Source organism: Rutidosis leptorrhynchoides, chromosome 2 (assembly GCF_046630445.1).
Source record: "Rutidosis leptorrhynchoides isolate AG116_Rl617_1_P2 chromosome 2, CSIRO_AGI_Rlap_v1, whole genome shotgun sequence".
Lineage (NCBI taxonomy): Eukaryota > Viridiplantae > Streptophyta > Magnoliopsida > Asterales > Asteraceae > Rutidosis > Rutidosis leptorrhynchoides.
This window is the reverse complement of record NC_092334.1, coordinates 328,131,338-328,152,013: the sequence shown is the minus strand read 5'-3', so window position 1 is coordinate 328,152,013 and position 20,676 is coordinate 328,131,338. Positions and strand designations below refer to the sequence as shown.

The 20,676-nt window shown below is 33.8% G+C and overlaps 1 protein-coding gene across 1 annotated transcript in view; it reads right to left on the bottom strand.

Moving 5' to 3' along the window:
• LOC139888816 (uncharacterized) overlaps window positions 1–19,766 on the bottom strand; it is a 66,460-nt gene extending 46,694 nt beyond the window's left edge. Inside the window, exons 1-2 of the mRNA XM_071871803.1 lie at window positions 18,881–19,766; window positions 2,683–3,558 (exon numbers count right to left, since the gene is read on the bottom strand). Coding sequence (XP_071727904.1) covers window positions 2,683–3,558; window positions 18,881–19,766 — 1,762 coding nt within the window. The remainder of the gene's footprint in view (window positions 1–2,682; window positions 3,559–18,880) is intronic.
• Between the last annotated feature and the right edge of the window lie 910 nt (window positions 19,767–20,676).

Genomic DNA, 20,676 nt, shown 5'->3' with positions numbered 1-20,676 from the left:
CGGTTCCAAGACCTAATTTAACTCATGACGAATTTTTGAAATATTTTGGGTTGATTGATTAAAGATATTTATACCTTAAGAATAAGCGTTAAATTTCGCAGTGATGTAATAAATTTTTGAATGATATCAATAATTTCGGTCGCCAAACCTAATTTTATTTAATACCAATTTAATACTTTTTAGCGAACAAATTAGCGTTTATTATCAAAAGGTTAAAAAATAAAAAAAAATAAAAATAAAAACTGTACAGACATACCTGTGAGATAAATTTCTTAGTTATATGATCTATCCCATTCATAAGATAGTCGGTTTAATTGGTTTTCCATGGCTACATAGGCGTAACCTCGAGCATTCAGTGTCTTTTCTTCTAAACATATGAACGGTCCGTCTCTGCATAAAGTAACAAATTCGGTATTTGAATATGTTTGATTATTGGAACATTTACCTCCATGTGACCATTTTCCGCATTTGTGACATCGTTCTAGGTGTCGTGCTCTTCTTTTCGCTGCGGATTTTGATTTTCCTTTACCAAATTGTAACTTATTATCTTCGCATCTGGATTCTTTTCTAACTCCGTCCATTCTTTCTCTGATTACTGATACTAATTCACTCGGTAGTATGTCATTATTACGTTTAGTGATCAAAGCGTGTAGCATTAGACCATGGTTTAGTTCACAGGCAGTCTTCATTTTGTAAAAACCTAAAAAAAAATAAAAATTCAGAATGGGGGGAGAAGACTAGTTCTTTAGGGTCTGCTAGGGAAAGACCATTCGGGTTCCATTTTCGAGAACTACACGAAAACAGACAATCTAACTCTAACAGAAATACATATTATCCTTTAAAGACTTGATTCTCCCCACACTTAGTTAGCTGTGGTGTCGAAATTGTGATTAACTTCGTTGTCGACTTCCATCGGACCATGTATGTAATGTTTAACTCTGTGACCATTAACTTTAAATTCAATCCCATTTGAATTTATCAATTCTATCGTTCAGTATGGGAAAACTCTTTTGACTATGAATGGTCCAGACCATCTTGATTTCAATTTTCCAGGAAATAGCTTGAATCGTGAATTGAAAAGAAGAACTCTGTCTCCTTCTTTAAATTCTTTTGAACTTCTGATTCTTTTATCATGCCATTTCTTCGTTCTTTCTTTATAGATTAACGAATTTTCGTATGCTTCATGTCTTAATTCTTCTAATTCATTTAGTTGACTTAATCGTAGACGTCCGGCTTCATGTAAATCAAGATTACATGTCTTCAAAGCCCAAAATGCTTTGTGTTCAATTTCTACTGGAAGATGACATGCTTTTCCATAAACAAGTCTAAAAGGTGTGGTTCCAATTGGAGTTTTGTAGGCTGTTCTAAAAGCCCAGAGTGCATCCTCCAATTTAATGGACCATTCCTTCGGATTTGATCCTACGGTTTTCTCTAGAATACGTTTTAAAGCTCGGTTGGTATTTTCAACTTGTCCACTTGTTTGTGGATGATATGCGGTGGAGATTTTATGAGTTACTCCATATCTTTTAAGAACTTTCTCAAGTTGATTATTACAGAAATGAGTACCCCGATCACTTATTAAAGCTTTCGGTGTTCCAAACCTTGCAAAAAGACGTTTTAAAAAGTTGACTACAACTCGTGCATCGTTAGTTGGGAGAGCTTGTGCTTCCGCCCATTTAGATACATAATCAATGGCTACGAGTATATATAGATTATTATGAGATTTTGGAAATGGACCCATAAAGTCAATACCCCAAATGTCAAATACTTCACATACTTGGATGACATTTTGTGGCATTTCATCACGTTGACTTATTTTTCCGGCCTTTTGACATGCATCACAGGATTTGCAAAGAAGGTATGCGTCTTTGTAAATTGTAGGCCAATAGAATCCAGCTTCATAAACTTTTCTTGCTGTTAGTTGAGGCCCATAATGCCCTCCTGTTGGTCCTGTGTGACAATGGTTTAATATTTTACTAGCTTCATCTCCAAATACACATCGGCGTATTATTCCATCGGGACAACTTTTAAACAAATGTGGATCTTCCCAGAAATAGTGTTTTATATCACTGAAGAATTTCTTTCGTTTTTGGTACGATAATCCTTTTTCAAGGAATCCACAAACTAAGTAGTTTGCATAGTCTGCAAACCATGGGATTTCTTTATAATCTATCTTCAATAGATATTCATCAGGGAAGTTGTCTTGTATGGCCGATTCATTTAGAACTTCTAATTCGGGATTTTCAAGACGAGAAAGATGATCAACGGCGAGATTTTCTGCTCCTCTTTTATCTCGGATTTCAATATCAAACTCTTGTAAGAGTAAGATCCAACGGATTAATCTTGGTTTAGCATCTTGTTTTGAAAATAGGTATCTAAGAGCAGAATGGTCGGTATAGACCACCGTTTTTGCTAGAACGAGATATGATCGAAATTTGTCAAAAGCAAAGACAATAGCAAGGAGTTCTTTTTCAGTAGTTGTATAGTTCGTTTGTGCTCCTTGTAATGTCTTACTAGCATAATATATAGGTTGAAATCGTTTTTCAATCCTTTGTCCTAAAACGGCTCCCATTGCAAAATCACTTGCATCGCACATTAGTTCAAATGGTAGATTCCAATTTGGAGTTATCATGATCGGTGAATTAGTGAGTTTTTCTTTAAGAATATTAAAAGATTTGATACATTCATCTGAAAAGATGAATGGCGCATCCTTTTCTAGGAGTTTATTCATAGGAGTGGCAATTTTAGAAAAATCTTTTATGAAACGTCGGTAAAAACCGGCATGCCCTAGAAAACTCCTAACTCCTCTAACATTGGTGGGATGTGGAAGTTTAGCAATTACATCTACTTTAGCTCTATCCACTTCAATTCCTTCTTTTGAAATTTTATGTCCAAGAACGATGCCTTCTTTAACCATGAAATGGCATTTCTCCCAATTAAGTACTAGATTTGATTGTTCGCATCTAATTAGCATTCGTTCCAGATTAACTAGACATGATTTAAATGTATCACCGAAGACTGAAAAGTCATCCATGAAAACTTCCATGCATTCTTCTATCATGTCGTGAAAAATCGCCATCATACACCTTTGAAAGGTTGCAGGGGCGTTACAAAGTCCAAATGGCATGCGTTTGTAAGCAAAAGTACCATAAGGGCACGTGAATGTGGTTTTCTCTTGGTCTTCGGGTGCTATTGGAATTTGAAAATATCCGGAAAATCCATCTAGAAAACAATAGTAACTATTTCCGGCTAATCTTTCCAACATTTGATCTATGAAAGGTAAGGGAAAGTGATCTTTTCTGGTGGCGTCATTTAATTTTCTATAATCAATACATACACGCCATCCTGTTACAGTCCTAGTAGGAATAAGCTCATTTTTCTCATTTGTAATGACAGTCATGCCACCCTTCTTAGGTACGCATTGAACTGGGCTTACCCATGGACTATCAGAAATTGGATATATCAAACCTGCATCTAGCAGTTTAATAATCTCTTTCTTAACTACATCTTGCATATTAGGATTTAGTCTTCGTTGGCGTTGCACATACGTTTTATGACCTTCTTCCATAAGGATTTTATGTGTGCAATACGAAGGACTTATTCCTTTAATATCATGAATCTTCCATGCAATGGCTGGTTTATGAGCTTTCAACACAGAAATGAGTTGTGATTTCTCATTTTCAGTAAGAGAAGATGATATTATTACAGGTAATTCAGATTCACCATGTAAATAAGTGTATTCCAAATGGTTTGGAAGTGGCTTTAACTCTAATTTCGGAGGTTCTTCTATCGATGATTTGTATCGATATCTGTCTTCTTCTTTTAGCATTTGAATTTCTTCTGTTGTTGGTTCATATCCATTAGCTATAAGTGTAGCTAACATTTCAGCTTCATCAATTGGTTCATTACCTTCTCCTAAAGAACATTCTCCTGTTCCTTGTAATTCTGGAAATTCTTCTAATAATTCTGCATGTGCATCTATAGTTTGAATATAATAACATGTATCATCTGCAGATTGTGGTTGTTGCATTGCTCTATCAACTGAAAAGGTAACACTCTCATCCTCTATACTTAGGGTCAGTTTCTTACCGAACACGTCTATCATTGCTTTAGCTGTGTTTAAGAATGGTCTTCCTAATATGAGAGGAACTTGAGAATCTTCTTCCATGTCCAAAACAACAAAATCTACTGGAAATACTAAAGTACCAACTTTAACTAGCATGTTCTCCATTATCCCTCTAGGATATTTTATTGATCTATCGGCTAGTTGTATGCTTATTCTGGTTGGTTTCAATTCTCCAAGGTCTAGTTTAGCATATAGTGAATACGGCATTAGATTTATACTAGCACCTAAGTCTGCCAATGCTTCTATTGAACTAAGACTACCCAGAAAACATGGAATTGTGAAACTTCCTGGATCAGATAGTTTTTCTGGTATCTTATTCAATAGCACTGCTGAACAATTAGCATTCATAGTAACAGCCGAGAGTTCTTCCATTTTCTTTCTATTTGAGATTAGATCTTTCAAGAATTTAGCATATCTTGGCATTCCTGAAATCACATCAATGAAAGGAAGATTTACATTTATCTGTTTAAACATATCCAAGAATTTAGATTGCTCGGCTTCAAGTTTTTCTTTCTTCATTTTACTCGGGTAAGGAAGTGGTGGTTGGTATGGTTTAACATAAGGTTTATCCTTAACTGTGTTATTTTCATTAACCTTTTCAACTACCGGTTCTTTTTCCTTATCTTGATCAGGTTGTGGTTCTTGTGGAGTAGGAATAGTTTCATAAGAAGTTACAGGTATTTCAGGTGGTTTAAGTGTTGTACCACTTCTTGTGGTAATAGCTTTAGCTGTTTCATTTCGGGGGTTAGCATTTGTATCACTAGGTAGGCTTCCCGGTTTTCTTTCACCTATTAACCTTGCTAGGTTACTTACTTCTTGTTCCAGATTTTGAATAGAAGCTTGTTGATTTCTAAATGCTTGAGCATTTTGTTCATTTGTTTGTTTTTGAGATGTGAAAAACTGCGTTTGAGTTTCAACTAGCTTCGTCATCATATCTTCTAAATTCGGCTTTTTATCATCGGTTTGTTGTGGTGGTTTGTTTTGAAAATTAGGTCTTTGCTGATTGTAAGTATTATTGGATACTTGTTGATTGCTAGGACCTTGTTGGTTGTTGTATGGAATATTTCGGTTATAATTCTGGTTTTGATTGTAAATCGGTCTTGGCGGTTGATAATTATTCTGATAATTATTTCCAGGCCTTTGGTTTATGTATGAAATATTCTCTCTTTGTTCCATTGTTAATTCAATACTGAGACAATCTTTTGTCAAATGTGGTCCTCCACACTGCTCACAACTAATTCGTATTGAGTGAATATCTTTAGTCATCTTTTCCATTCGTCTCTCTACAGCATCTATCTTTGCGGAAATGGAATCTAAGTCATGGCTAGAATCGGCTCTAGCTGCTTTAGATGATCTAATGATGTCTTTTTCTTGGTGCCACTCATGTGAGTGGGAAGCAGTATTATCAATAATTTTGTAAGCATCAGTTTCGGTTTTCTTCATAATAGAACCACCAGCTGCTATATCTATGTCTTTTCTTGTAGTGATGTCGCATCCTTGGTAGAATATTTGTACTATTTGACAGGTGTCTAAACCATGTTGCGGACATCCTCTTAACAACTTTCCATATCTAGTCCACGCCTCATATAGAGTTTCATTTGGCTTCTGTGTGAACGTAACAATTTCTGCTTGAAGTCTTACGGCTTTAGATGCAGGAAAGAATTGTTTAAGAAATTTGTCAACTAAAACATCCCATGTATCAATCGCCCCTTCAGGTAACGATTCCAACCAATCTTTGGCTTCTCCCTTTAAAGTCCAGGGAAATAACATGAGATATATCTGTTCATCCTCCACTTCTCGGATTTTAAATAGTGTGCAGATCCTATTAAAGGTACGTAGATGTTCATTTGGATCTTCCTTCGGCGCACCACTAAATTGGCATTGATTAGTCACCATGTGTAGAATTTGTCTTTTGATTTCATAATCTGGCGCATTAATGTCTGGATGAGTAATTGCGTGACCTTGGCCAGTGCGTTTAGCTCTCATTCGGTCTTCCATACTTAAAGGTTCCAGATTCTCCATAATTGAATTTGTTGAATCGGTATCACTAGATGATTCTGATTTAATGGTTCGTTCCTCAACAATCTCTGTTTGAATGATTGGTGGCTCCGGAGGAAAGTTTAATGGTTCAGGATCTATGAACCGTTCCTGAATATTTTCCGGATTCTCAATTGTGAGGTCGGGTTCAAAAAATGGATTATCGGAAATTTGAACTGAAGTACTTGCTCGACTGGATGACGATTCTAAAGAAAAATCAACGGCGGTTATATTTGCTAAATGTCTTGATCTAGTTACAGGTGGTGAACGTACAAAAGGTGATGAACGTCTTGCTCGGTGCATTCACTGAATATCCTATTAGTTTTAAAAAGGAAAGAAAAATTATAATAAGTTATCCAACCAATAGACTTTTCTGATTTTGCCCACGTTTCGAATAGCCAAAAGATGCAGCAGAGGGGCAGGATTCGTTTGGTCTCAATATAATTGAGGACTGTTTGGCTCCAATAACCCGGTCCACGTACAAATCCAACTATCACTACGAACCAGAAAATTTTGATGTCTATCAATTTAACCACTCAAAATAAATTTTCGTAATTTTAAGAAATTTAGATAAGAAGTATAATAAAAATCTATGTCCTAAAACTAGAATAGCGAGAAATAAGAAAGAAAAAGAGTTCGTCGAAAAAGGTCGAAAAAGAAAAATGGTTGAAAAATAAAAGGTGACGGAAAAATAAAAGAAACTTATAAAAACTTAAAAATACTTTACTAACCTAACCTTATTACTACAACTAACTTAAAATTATAATCGCAAATTGAGATTACTAATTGGAATGATAATTGATACATAGTAAAAGGTGTCTAAAAAATATTAAAGCTTACAGGAAAAACTAAATCCCAAATGGAAATAACTTAAAAAGAAACTAAAACTTAAAAAGGCGTCGCAAAATTCTAGAGCACCTAAATCTTAGTCTAAAGAAAAAGCACTTAAGGAATTCTACGGCAAAGCCTAAAAATCTAGAAGTAAAAATAATTATGGCAAAAACTATGAATTAAAACTAAATATGAGCTAAAAATACAAAAGTTACGCTAAAACGATTAAAAAGGGACAAAATATAAAAATATATAAAAAGTTGTAAAAAGTACAATTTTTATAAAAATATTATTTTTATATTATTTATTTTATAAAACTATTAATTTTATAATTTAATGAAAACTAAAATAAAACTAAATATAACAAATTAATAATAATAAAAACTAAACTAATAAAAAAAAATAATACCCTAATTAGGGTTTTAATTATATAATAATAATAATAATTTCGTAATTATTGCAGCAGGAAGTCAAATCTGGCGTGTCAGATGGGCTCATGCGATCGCATGAGTCCTCAGTTGCCCAGCCATGCGATCGCATGGGCTATGGTTTCGGGCCATAGAGTGGGCTGCTACAGTACAGGCCGAATTAAATTTTTTTTTTTTTTTTTTTTGTAACTAATAAAATTATGTAATATATTTATATAAATTAAATAAAACTTATATTTTTATAAAATAAAGATAAAGAAACTTTTATATAACTTACAAACTCTTAAAAAAATATTTATATTTTTGTTTTTATTTTTATATTTTCGAATATTTAAAACGTATTTCTACAAAACGTACTAAAAATAAAAATCTTTTTTTTTTATGTGTGTGGCGTTTCGCTTCTGCGTTTCCCCGACAGCGGCGCCAAAAATACTTGATGTTATGCGAGGTGTATACGAAATAGTTTATATTTTACTAGGAAAAACTATTAAATACGATACAATTTTACACAAGATATTTATTTATTTATAGAATGGATATACTTAAACCTTGCTACAACACTTATAGGCAGTGTACCTAATCGTACAGTAGTGTAGTTTTTAGTAAGTCCGGTTCGTTCCACAGGGAAATCTTTAAACAAAGCGTAACGCTATATTAGTTTACTTTTATAAAAATACAAACATATATATAAGTAATATTATTATTATAAAGGGGGGTTTTTACCGTTTAATGACCGGTTTGTCGATTTTAAAACTTTAGTCGCAGTTAAAACCTAATGTAAAATATTAAATAAATAAAAGACTTAATTTAAAGCGTAAAGTAAATAACGATAATGAAATTGCGAATAATAAAAGTGCGGTAAAATAAACTTGCGATAATTAAAAAGTACGATAATTAAAAATGCAATTAAATATAATAACAATAAAAATGCGATAATTAGAAGTGCAATTAAATATAAAATAAAGGAAATTAAATATGAAATAAAAGAATTATGCTTATTTAAACTTCCGTAATCATGATGTTCGACGTGTTGATTTTAGTTTTATGCCCCATGGGTTAATTGTCCTTTGTCCTGGATTATTTAATATGTCCGTCTGGTTTTTGTCCATAACAGTCCATCAGTCATAAATATAAAGTGCGAGTGTCCTCATCAAATTATTCTTATACCCGAAGTTAAATATTCCAACTAATTGGGGATTCGAATTGTAACAAGGTTTTAATACTTTGTTTAATGAATACACCAGGTTATCGACTGCGTGTAAACCAAGGTTTTACTACTTTGTTAACAATTACACCAATTACCCTTGAATGTAATTTCACCCCTGTTTTTATTATTCTAGTACCTATTAATCCATTCCCGTGTCCGGTTGAATGAACGATTATTCGTACATATAAATACCCCGCCCATCGTGTCCGATTGAGTGTTGATGTCAAAGCAGAGGGGTATAAAATACTATTAAATTTTAGCAGAGAATACTATTAAATACGATACAATTTTACACAAGATATTTATTTATTTATAGAATGGATATACTTAAACCTTGCTACAACACTTATAGGCAGTGTACCTAATCGTACAGTAGTGTAGTTTTTAGTAAGTCCGGTTCGTTCCACAGGGAAATCTTTAAACAAAGCTCAACGCTATATTAGTTTATTTTTATAAAAATACAAATATATATATAGGTAATATTATTATTATAAAGGGGGGTTTTTACCGTTTAATGACCGGTTTGTCGATTTTAAAACTTTAGTCGCAGTTAAAACCTAATGTAAAATATAAAATAAATACAAGACTTTAAATTAAAGCGTAAAGTAAATAACGATAATGAAATTGCGAATAATAAAAATGCGATAAAATTAAATTGCGATAATTAAAAGTACGATAATTAAAAGTGCGATTAAATAACAATAAAAGTGCGATAATTAGAAGTGCAATTAAATATAAAATAAAGGAAATAAAATATGAAATAAAAGAATTATGCTTATTTAAACTTCCGTAATCATGATGTTTGACGTGTTGATTTTAGTTTTATGCCCTTGGGTTAATTGTCCTTTGTCCTGGATTATTCAATATGTCCGTCTGGTTTTTGTCCATAACAGTCCATCAGTCATAAATATAAATTGCAAGTGTCCTTGACAAATTATTATTATACCCGAAGTTAAATATTCCAACTAATTGGGGATTCGAATTGTAACAAGGTTTTAATACTTTGTTTAATGAATACACCAGGTTATCGACGGCGTGTAAACCAAGGTTTTACTACTTTGTTAACAATTACACCAATTACCCTTGAATGTAATTTCACCCCTGTTTTAATTATTCTAGTGGCTATTAATCCATTCCCGTGTCCGGTTAAATGAACGATTATTCGTACATATAAATACCCCGCCCATCGTGTCCGATCGAGTTTATATGGTAATTTATAGGGACGCCCAATTGTAAATCTTTATATTAACATTAACAAACTTTCATTTAGTTAAACAAATATAAAGCCCATTATTAGCCCATAGTCTAATTTTCACAAGTGTCGTTCTTTTGTCCAAACCCCAATTATGGTACAAAGCCCAATTACCCAATTTTAGTAATTAGCCCAACATCATGATTACTTCGTTTTAAATAAGCATAATAATAACTTAGCTACGAGACATTAATGTAAAAAGGTTGAACATAACTTACAATGATTAAAAATAGCGTAGCGTTACACGGACAGAATTTCGACTTACACCCTTACAACATTCGCTAACATACCCTTATTATTAGAATTATAATTAAAATTAAAATATAAATTATAAATATATATTACATATATTGAGAGAGAGATTAAAATTATGTGTGTTAAACTCGGCAGAAAACTGGCTTTATATAGGACCTGACCAGCAATCTCACTCCATGCGACTCGCATGATTTTGTGCTTCTGGCCATGCGAGTCGCATGGCCACCCTGGATCCAGCCAAACTGCTTTGTTTTCTTCTTGCCGACGTAATATAATAATAATAATATATATAATATATAATTATATATAATTATATATATATTATATTATATTCTTGTGCATAGTAGACTAGATATTTTTGGTCCGTTGCGTCGGGCGTTTCTTCTTGGCTTAGGTCCCGGTTCCGGATTTTTGGACGTCCTCGCGTATTATTTTAAATCGCGTACTTTGCGTTCCGCAACTTGTACTCTTGTCATTTTGAGACGTTCCTCATTAATATTTTGAACCTTTTTAATTGTATCTTGTACTTTTTAGCTCTTTGGACCTTTTTGTCTTCAATTTGTCGAATCTGCCTTTTGTCTTCACCTTTTATTATTTAAACGAATATCTCTTGTAAATAGAACAATTGCAACTAAAAGCTTGTCTTTCTTGAGGAATAATGCTATGAAATATATGTTCGTTTTTAGCATTATCAAATATTCCCACACTTGAGCGTTGCTTGTCCTCAAGCAATATTGTCTTGAAATACTAGAATCACTTCTTTATTCTTCACACTTTGTACATCAGTGATTTCTATACGGCGGTATAAACAATGGAAGTAACGATATGGTTTACAGTCCCACATGACTATAAAAATTTAGATCCATTAAGGAAATTGGATCTTTATGAAAACATTTGATCTTTCAAAATCTAGTTTTTACCCTAGATAAGTTTTCCGGAATAACCCTTTACCGGTGTTTGCAAAATATTTTTGTGGGTTTGGTGGGTTTCAGATTTGAAAATTTTAGCTCAAAACTTGCGGTTTTGTGTCACCCACTTGCTAACCTTGTATTTGGAAAGCAACACGTCCAGTTTACTTGTCCCGTATATTACCTTTCGGCAAACTACTGTCCGGTTGTAAAGGAAAGCGTTGAACAAGCAACTGTTAAGGCAATGTCCCGTGACATGCTTTTGATTATGGTTTATAACGTGTCGGACGCAATTACTATCCTTGGTAGGAGCAATAGCAAAGCTCACCCTTATAATTTGTCGGTTTGGCACAAAGTCCTGTCTTTGACCATGTTATGCAACCACCGTTCTTACGGTTGACACCCGATTTAGTTCAGGTGACCTAATGAATTCCAGGTGAATTCCTAGGATTTTACGTTCAATGGTAATGAACGCATTGAAAATAGGGTTTTCAGAAAACAAATCGGTTTGTATTTTTGATCAAAATATTTTCTCGTTCAAGCTCGAGTTTAGATATCATCGAATTCCATGAGTTTGTAATTCTCAATCTTTAAGGTCAATCTCTAGGATTGAGTAATATCAGTCTTAAAAGCTGATTTTTAATCTTTAAGGAGATTATCCTTTCTGGGGATCTGATTCATTAGTCTTATCCAGCTAATTTGCATGGTGCCTCCCCATTGTACGAGATAAATCCTTCTCATGGTTAGGATAAATCTGACCACTTGGCGACCCTGTTTAATGCTGAGGTCCGTGGATTTCCAGCTGATTTTAGTGATGACTTTTCTAGATTTTTCGTCAACCTACAGCTGGTCTGAACGACAACTTCATGACCTAAATCAAGAAGCGCGTGTCTTTTTCGGAAGACTTTACTTCCTTTTAGTGATGGAATTGATTCATCGTGTAGATCCATCTCTTCTTTTCTTTCATCGGGTAAAACAGTTTAGTTTAGTCCAAAGCAAAAGTATTTTTAGTTATTTGTTACAGATATATGTGACATATGTTTAAAATAACTTGGTAAATTTTCCCACACTTGGCTTTTATTTTCCTTTTTATCGTCCTCTATTCCATTTTAAATGAATTTTAACATTTTCGTTTGTTTCTCAATTTATGTCCTTTCCGAGGTAACAATAATTTCGGTGTTAAAACCTAGTTTTATCGTTCATAAATATGTATAAACATGATTTGAATTCATTTAATTAAAAATTTTGAAAAATTTTACTAGAATTGGGTAGTCAGTATATAAGACTAGGGCTGTTCTTTTTTATCAGAGAGCACTAGATTCTAATACAACTACTGCTTTACTAGTATTTTTAATAGCAACCAAGTGTTTAATATAAAAATTTTAAAATCCGAAAGAATTTAACCCCTTCCCACACTTAAGATCTTGCAATGCCCTCATTTGCAAGAAATCAGTAACAATTTAAATTATTGAGGGTGATTAGTGTGAAAATGATTAAATTTTTACCAAAGTTTCCAAATATATTGGCGTTTGTTTGCTGAATGATAAATGGTGCACGTCATTTGTTCATTCCGTCTTGTTGTTATTTCACATACATTTTGCATCATTGTCGTCAAAATTACTTGCTTTTGCTGAACTTAATGCCAGTCTTTGAAAATGCGTTGTTTTACCCTGTTTTGTGCATAAAATAGAATACATACAATACAAATATAATCATACATGCAATTTGAAATGGAACTTTGGCATCCCACTTTCAAACTATAAGAAAAATATTAGTACACAATAATAATGAGAATATCAAACATTACATAAACGTAATAAAATGTTAAGTGTTTAAAATAAAAATAAAAATTACCAACTTATCTCTACTGATCAGGAGGTGGGTTAGGAGGATAATTAGGATAGGGATCCCAATTCATGTTCGCGTCCGGGTTCCATGGCTGATTATAGGTGAACTGGTATGCTGCGTCATAATCATATGAATCATAGGGTGGTCTCATTTCTGGCTGATGTGCGGGATAGTATGCGGGTCGGGTCGGATAATACATCTCGCCAGGCTGCAACTGGCTTATAATTTGGCGCTGATGATAATCCCATCGGCCATGCTCTCGTTGCCGGGAATGCTCGTAGTCATTCCGGCGTTGCCATGCCTCGTACTGCATATGCCTATCATAGTTCGTCATGTATTCATCCTCCATACGAACGCCTAAATCAAGAGCAGTCTCCCGAACAACTCCTATAATGTTGTTCGCATCCTCCATCTCGTCATCCGAACCTCTTTCTACCTGTCGCTGAGGTCCCTCGTATCGATATACCCGACCACGTCTCATCAATAATACCCTTGCACCGTGATAAAGGTTTGAACTTATAGTTTCACCTCCGTCCTCTATTTCGTTCATTGGACCCCCTTGGTGCTTATCTACACCTAAATACTCTCCAATGAGAGTAATGAAAATACCACCACCTATAATACTCCCCGATTTCATCCCCGAAACTACATTAGCGAGATAATAACCAACACAATAGGGAATGTTAACGAAACTCCTCGGGTCTCTAATACACTTGAGGTAGAACAAATCGTTTACGGTCAATTTCTCCTTATTCCTACCCCTTTGTGTAATTGTGTTTGCTAAGAATCTATGAATCACCCGGAGTTCAGCTCTGTCTATATCTAAGTATGTATGATTTCCACTGGCGTGAAATTCATTAAAGTGGGACATACGCCTCCAGACAGCGTTAATATCAAATTCCCTATCTACCCTTTCTCCTTGGGCAATCAGGCTATTACAGTCGGGGCTCAAAAGTTCAGCAGGGGTGTAAATCTGTAAGGCCCTAGCTAAATCTATCATGGACATTCTGTACATGCGTCCACCTAACAGAAATCTAATAAAGCTTCTATCATCTATCCTCCTAACATCACTGTTTAACTTAATAGTACTAAGTAATTCTATACACCATTCCCTATATATGGTTCTACGAATGGAAAATAGGCGCATCCAATCGTTAAACTGAGAATTACCATACCTTTGCACCAATAATTCCCGAATCGGTTCGGCAAGGTCAACTGTTTCCAAAGGTACCCAGTCAATTGCCCTTGGCATTTCAACAACCTTAAAGTAGAGAATGTGCATGTTCTTTTGATAATCTGGATACTCTATCCAACATCGATCAAATCTCAGATTTGGGTGTAACTGATCTTCATTAATGTCTAAGCTCAGAATCCTTTGATGTGGAGCGAATTGACGAAACTGATTCATGAATAACTGATCTTGATCGTGATATGGAATATGTTGCTCCTCCTGTTCTTCTTCTTCTTGTTGCATATGCTGTTCTTGTTCATGAAACATTTCCGGTTCGGGCTCTGGTTGCCTGGATGATGATGCTCCTGAACCTCCAGTATCGGCTCTCTGCAAAACACATTAAACACAAAATTTTTGCATCCAAATATGCATTAGTGTTAGCAAAATAATAACTTGAAACAATTATGATGACATGTTCAATTCATAACATATTTTATACATATTTTCCTAAAAATAACAATTATATACTTTTACATACGAAAATGTGTACAATGTTTTATCACATTTAAACTCTTAAACATGTCAACAATAATTATTATAACAATTAAACACTTGTTACATGGCATTCAAATCAAACTAGTGCTCATTTTCATATTTTTGTCAAGTCTACAATTTGTCAAATAAGCATATACGAAAAATGTACATCAAGTTCATAAGCATTTATCTCAAATAACATGCCAAAATAATCACTACTAGCAATGAAACAAGTTTCAAATGACCTTTATATCAAATTATCCAAGTTCATGAATTTTTAGACTTAAAAAGTCCACTTTAATTCTCAAAAACATGTTTAGGCTCAAAGTTTGGATCAATTAACTACCTAAACATGTTACACTACTTAATTTAGCAACAATTCATGACAAAAATCGGCCATAACCTGTTTATATTAAAAAGCCCCAAATTGCTCAAGAACACAAACCCTAGATTCTTAAAAATTTGAAGTTTTTAGCTTCAATTCATGTTAAATAGCTTCTATCTAGGATATACATGCATAATATAACAACAATTTAGCTCTAATTACACCTAAATTTAACAAAATCAAAATATAAATTTTCTAGCTCAAGAACACAAAAATTCGAATTTAAAGAGATTAGGGGTGAAATCTTTACCTTTCTCCTGAAGGGGTTGAGACTACTGAATCTAGGCATGTTTGTTGTGAAGTTTTGCAAGAAATTTGGTGAAAAATGGCGGATTTTTGAGAGGATTTGGGAGAGTTTTCGTGTATATGTGTGTGTATTTGTGAAAGAAGCAGAACTCGGCTGAGCTTTTGATCCTGTCCAGTTTTTATCTGTCATGCGAGTCGCATGACTTTGTAGCCTACCCCCATGCGACTCGCATGGGGGTATTTTCCAGGTATTTTTTTATTTTTTTATTTTTTATTTTTTATTTTTTTTTATAAAACCTTATACTTTTAAAACATAGAATTAAATAAAATTTTAAAAATTTTGTTTCTTTTTAAGACGAGGTCGTTTCGGGACGATGCCCTAGTCCGTCCCTCGACAAAATTTTAAAATTTGTCTTTTTGTAGCGATTGTTTTAAAAGCTTAGATTTTTGGATTTTTTAATAATTTTTTTTTTTTTTGGCATACTTTAAATCAAAAAGATTAAAAATAATGATAATAAAAGTTCTCGTCCCTCCTTCGGGTAAAGCAATTTCGGTTCAAAGACCTAGTCTTCAACTTACGACGAATTTTAAAAATCATATTCTTAACTTAATGAGATAAAGTAAATTTTTGTTTTTAAATTCACACAATTATAAAATTCAAAATTAATATAAAAAAATCACACCAAACTTAAAATTTGAAATGCATAAAATTAAAAATTCATATTATAAATTCACACCAAACTTATTTTAAAAATTTATATTATAAATTCACACCAAACTTATATTAATTTTTCAAATATTTACAATTTTAAATATATTGTTTTTACAATGTTTACAATATTAATTTAAGATTTAAATATTAATTTTAAAAACATGGTAAAAAAAATAAAATTAAAAATCTTTTTGTCTTTTTATCCCACTTTAATCGATCAAATATTATCAAAAATATGCGCCCCTCTTTTCGGTAAAGTAATTTCGGATCCAAGACCTAATTTAACTCATGACGAATTTTTGAAATATTTTGGGTTGATTGATTAAAGATATTTATACCTTAAGAATAAACGTTAAATTTCGCAGTGATGTAATAAATTTTTGAACGATATCAATAATTTCGGTCGCCAAACCTAATTTTATTTAATACCAATTTAATACTTTTTAGCGAACAAATTAGCGTTTATTATCAAAAGGTTAAAAATAAAAATAAAAATAAAAACTGTACAGACATACCTGTGAAATAGATTTCTTAGTTATATGATCTATTATATTCATAAGATAGTCGGTTTAATTGATTTTCCATGGCTCCAAAGGCGTAACCTCGAGCATTCATTGTCTTTTCTTCTAAACATATGAACGGTCCGTCTCTGCATAAAGTAACAAATTCGGTATTTGAATAGGTTTGATTATTTGAACATTTACCTCCATGTGACCATTTTCCGCATTTGTGACATCGTTCTAGGTGTCGTGCTCTTCTTTTTGCTGCGGATTTTGATTTTCCTTTACCAAATTGTAACTTATTATCTTCGCATCTGGATCCTTTTCTAACTCCGTCCATTCTTTCTCTGATTACTGATACTATTTCACTCGGGAGTATGTCATTATTACGTTTAGTGATCAAAGCGTGTAGCATTAGACCATGGTTTAGTTCACAGGCAGTCTTCATTTTGTAAAAACCTAAAAAAAATAAAAATTCAGAATGGGGGGAGAAGACTAGTTCTTTAGGGTCTGCTAGGGAAAGACCATACGTGTTCCATTTTCGAGAACTACACGAAAACAGACAATCTAACTCTAACAGAAATACATATTATCCTTTAAAGACTTGATTCTCCCCACACTTAGTTAGCTGTGGTGTCGAAATTGTGATTAACTTCGTTGTCGACTTCCATCGGACCATGTATGTAATGTTTAACTCTGTGACCATTAACTTTAAATTCAATCCCATTTGAATTTATTAATTCTATCGTTCCGTATGGGAAAACTCTTTTGACTATGAATGGTCCAGACCATCTTGATTTCAATTTTCCAGGAAATAGCTTGAATCGTGAATTGAAAAGAAGAACTCTGTCTCCTTCTTTAAATTCTTTTGAACTTCTGATTCTTTTATCATGCCATTTCTTCGTTCTTTCTTTATAGATTAACGAATTCTCGTATGCTTCATGTCTTAATTCTTCTAATTCGTTTAGTTGACTTAATCGTAGACGTCCGGCTTCATGTAAATCAAGATTACATGTCTTCAAAGCCCAAAATGCTTTGTGTTCAATTTCTACTGGAAGATGACATGCTTTTCCATACACAAGTCTAAAAGGTGTGGTTCCAATTGGAGTTTTGTAGGCTGTTCTAAAAGCCCAGAGTGCATCCTCCAATTTAATGGACCATTCCTTCGGATTTGATCCTACGGTTTTCTCTAGAATACGTTTTAAAGCTCGGTTGGTATTTTCAACTTGTCCACTTGTTTGTGGATGATATGCGGTGGAGATTTTATGAGTTACTCCATATCTTTTAAGAACTTTCTCAAGTTGATTATTACAGAAATGAGTACCCCGATCACTTATTAAAGCTTTCGGTGTTCCAAACCTTGCAAAAAGACGTTTTAAAAAGTTGACTACAACTCGTGCATCGTTAGTTGGGAGAGCTTGTGCTTCCGCCCATTTAGATACATAATCAATGGCTACGAGTATATATAGATTATTATGAGATTTTGGAAATGGACCCATAAAGTCAATACCCCAAATGTCAAATACTTCACATACTTGGATGACATTTTGTGGCATTTCATCACGTTGACTTATTTTTCCGGCCCTTTGACATGCATCACAGGATTTGCAAAGAAGGTGTGCGTCTTTGTAAATTGTAGGCCAATAGAATCCAGCTTCATAAACTTTTCTTGCTGTTAGTTGAGGCCCATAATGCCCTCCTGTTGGTCCTGTGTGACAATGGTTTAAAATTTTACTAGCTTCATCTCCAAATACACATCGGCGTATTATTCCATCGGGACAACTTTTAAACAGATGTGGATCTTCCCAGAAATAGTGTTTTATATCACTGAAGAATTTCTTTCGTCTTTGGTACGATAATCCTTTTTCAAGGAATCCACAAACTAAGTAGTTTGCATAGTCTGCAAACCATGGGATTTCTTTATAATCTATCTTCAATAGATATTCATCAGGAAAGTTGTCTTGTATGGCCGATTCATTCAGAACTTCTAATTCGGGATTTTCAAGACGAGAAAGATGATCAGCGGCGAGATTTTCTGCTCCTTTTTTATCTCGGATTTCAATATCAAACTCTTGTAAGAGTAAGATCCAACGGATTAATCTTGGTTTAGCATCTTGTTTTGAAAATAGGTATCTAAGAGCAGAATGGTCGGTATAGACCACCGTTTTTGCTAGAACGAGATATGATCGAAATTTGTCAAAAGCAAAGACAATAGCAAGGAGTTCTTTTTCAGTAGTTGTATAGTTCGTTTGTGCTCCTTGTAATGTCTTACTAGCATAATATATAGGTTGAAATCGTTTTTCAATCCTTTGTCCTAAAACGGCTCCCATTGCAAAATCACTTGCATCGCACATTAGTTCAAATGGTAGATTCCAATTTGGTGTTATCATGATCGGTGCATTAGTGAGTTTTTCTTTAAGAATATTAAAAGATTTGATACATTCATCTGAAAAGATGAATGGCGCATCCTTTTCTAGGAGTTTATTCATAGGAGTGGCAATTTTAGAAAAATCTTTTATGAAACGTCGGTAAAAACCGGCATGCCCTAGAAAACTCCTAACTCCTCTAACATTGGTGGGATGTGGAAGTTTAGCAATTACATCTACTTTAGCTCTATCCACTTCAATTCCTTCTTTTGAAATTTTATGTCCAAGAACGATGCCTTCTTTAACCATAAAATGGCATTTTTCCCAATTAAGTACTAGATTTGATTTTTCGCATCTAATTAGCATTCGTTCCAGATTAACTAGACATGATTTAAATGTATCACCGAAGACTGAAAAGTCATCCATGAATACTTCCATGCATTCTTCTATCATGTCGTGAAAAATCGCCATCATACACCTTTGAAAGGTTGCAGGGGCGTTACAAAGTCCAAATGGCATGCGTTTGTAAGCAAAAGTACCATAAGGGCACGTGAATGTGGTTTTCTCTTGGTCCTCGGGTGCTATTGGAATTTGAAAATATCCGGAAAATCCATCTAGAAAACAATAGTAACTATTTCCGGCTAATCTTTCCAACATTTGATCTATGAAAGGTAAGGGAAAGTGATCTTTTCTGGTGGCGTCATTTAATTTTCTATAATCAATACATACACGCCATCCTGTTACAGTCCTAGTAGGAATAAGCTCATTTTTCTCATTTGTGATGACAGTCATGCCACCCTTCTTAGGTACGCATTGAACTGGGCTTACCCATGGACTATCAGAGATTGGATATATCAAACCTGCATCTAGCAGTTTAATAATCTCTTTCTTAACTACATCTTGCATATTAGGATTTAGTCTTCGTTGGCGTTGCACATACGTTTTATGACCTTCTTCCATAAGGATTTTATGTGTGCAATACGAAGGACTTATTCCTTTAATATCATGAATCTTCCATGCAATGGCTGGTTTATGAGCTTTCAACACAGAAATGAGTTGTGATTTCTCATTTTCAGTAAGAGAAGACGATATTATTACAGGTAATTCAGATTCACCATGTAAATAAGCGTATTCCAAATGATTTGGAAGTGGCTTTAACTCTAATTTCGGAGGTTCTTCTATCGATGATTTATATCGATATCTGTCTTCTTCTTTTAGCATTTGAATTTCTTCTGTTGTTGGTTCATATCCATTAGCTATAAGTGTAGATAACATTTCAGCTTCATCAATTGGTTCATTACCTTCTCCTAAAGAACATTCTCCTGTTCCTTGTAATTCTGGAAATTCTTCTAATAATTCTGCATGTGCATCTATAGTTTGAATATAATAACATGTATCATCTGCAGATTGTGGTTGTTGCATTGCTCTATCAACTGAAAAGGTAACACTCTCATCCTCTATACTTAGGGTCAGTTTCTTACCGAACACGTCTATCATTGCTTTAGCCGTGTTTAAGAATGGTCTTCCTAATATGAGAGGAACTTGAGAATCTTCTTCCATGTCCAAAACAACAAAATCTACTGGGAATACTAAAGTACCAACTTTAACTAGCATGTTCTCCATTATCCCTCTAGGATATTTTATTGATCTATCGGCTAGTTGTATGCTTATTCTGGTTGGTTTCAATTCTCCAAGGTCTAGTTTAGCGTATAGTGAATACGGCATTAGATTTATACTAGCACCTAAGTCTGCCAATGCTTCTATTGAACTAAGACTACCCAGAAAACATGGAATTGTGAAACTTCCTGGATCAGATAGTTTTTCTGGTATCTTATTCAACAGCACTGCTGAACAATTAGCATTCATAGTA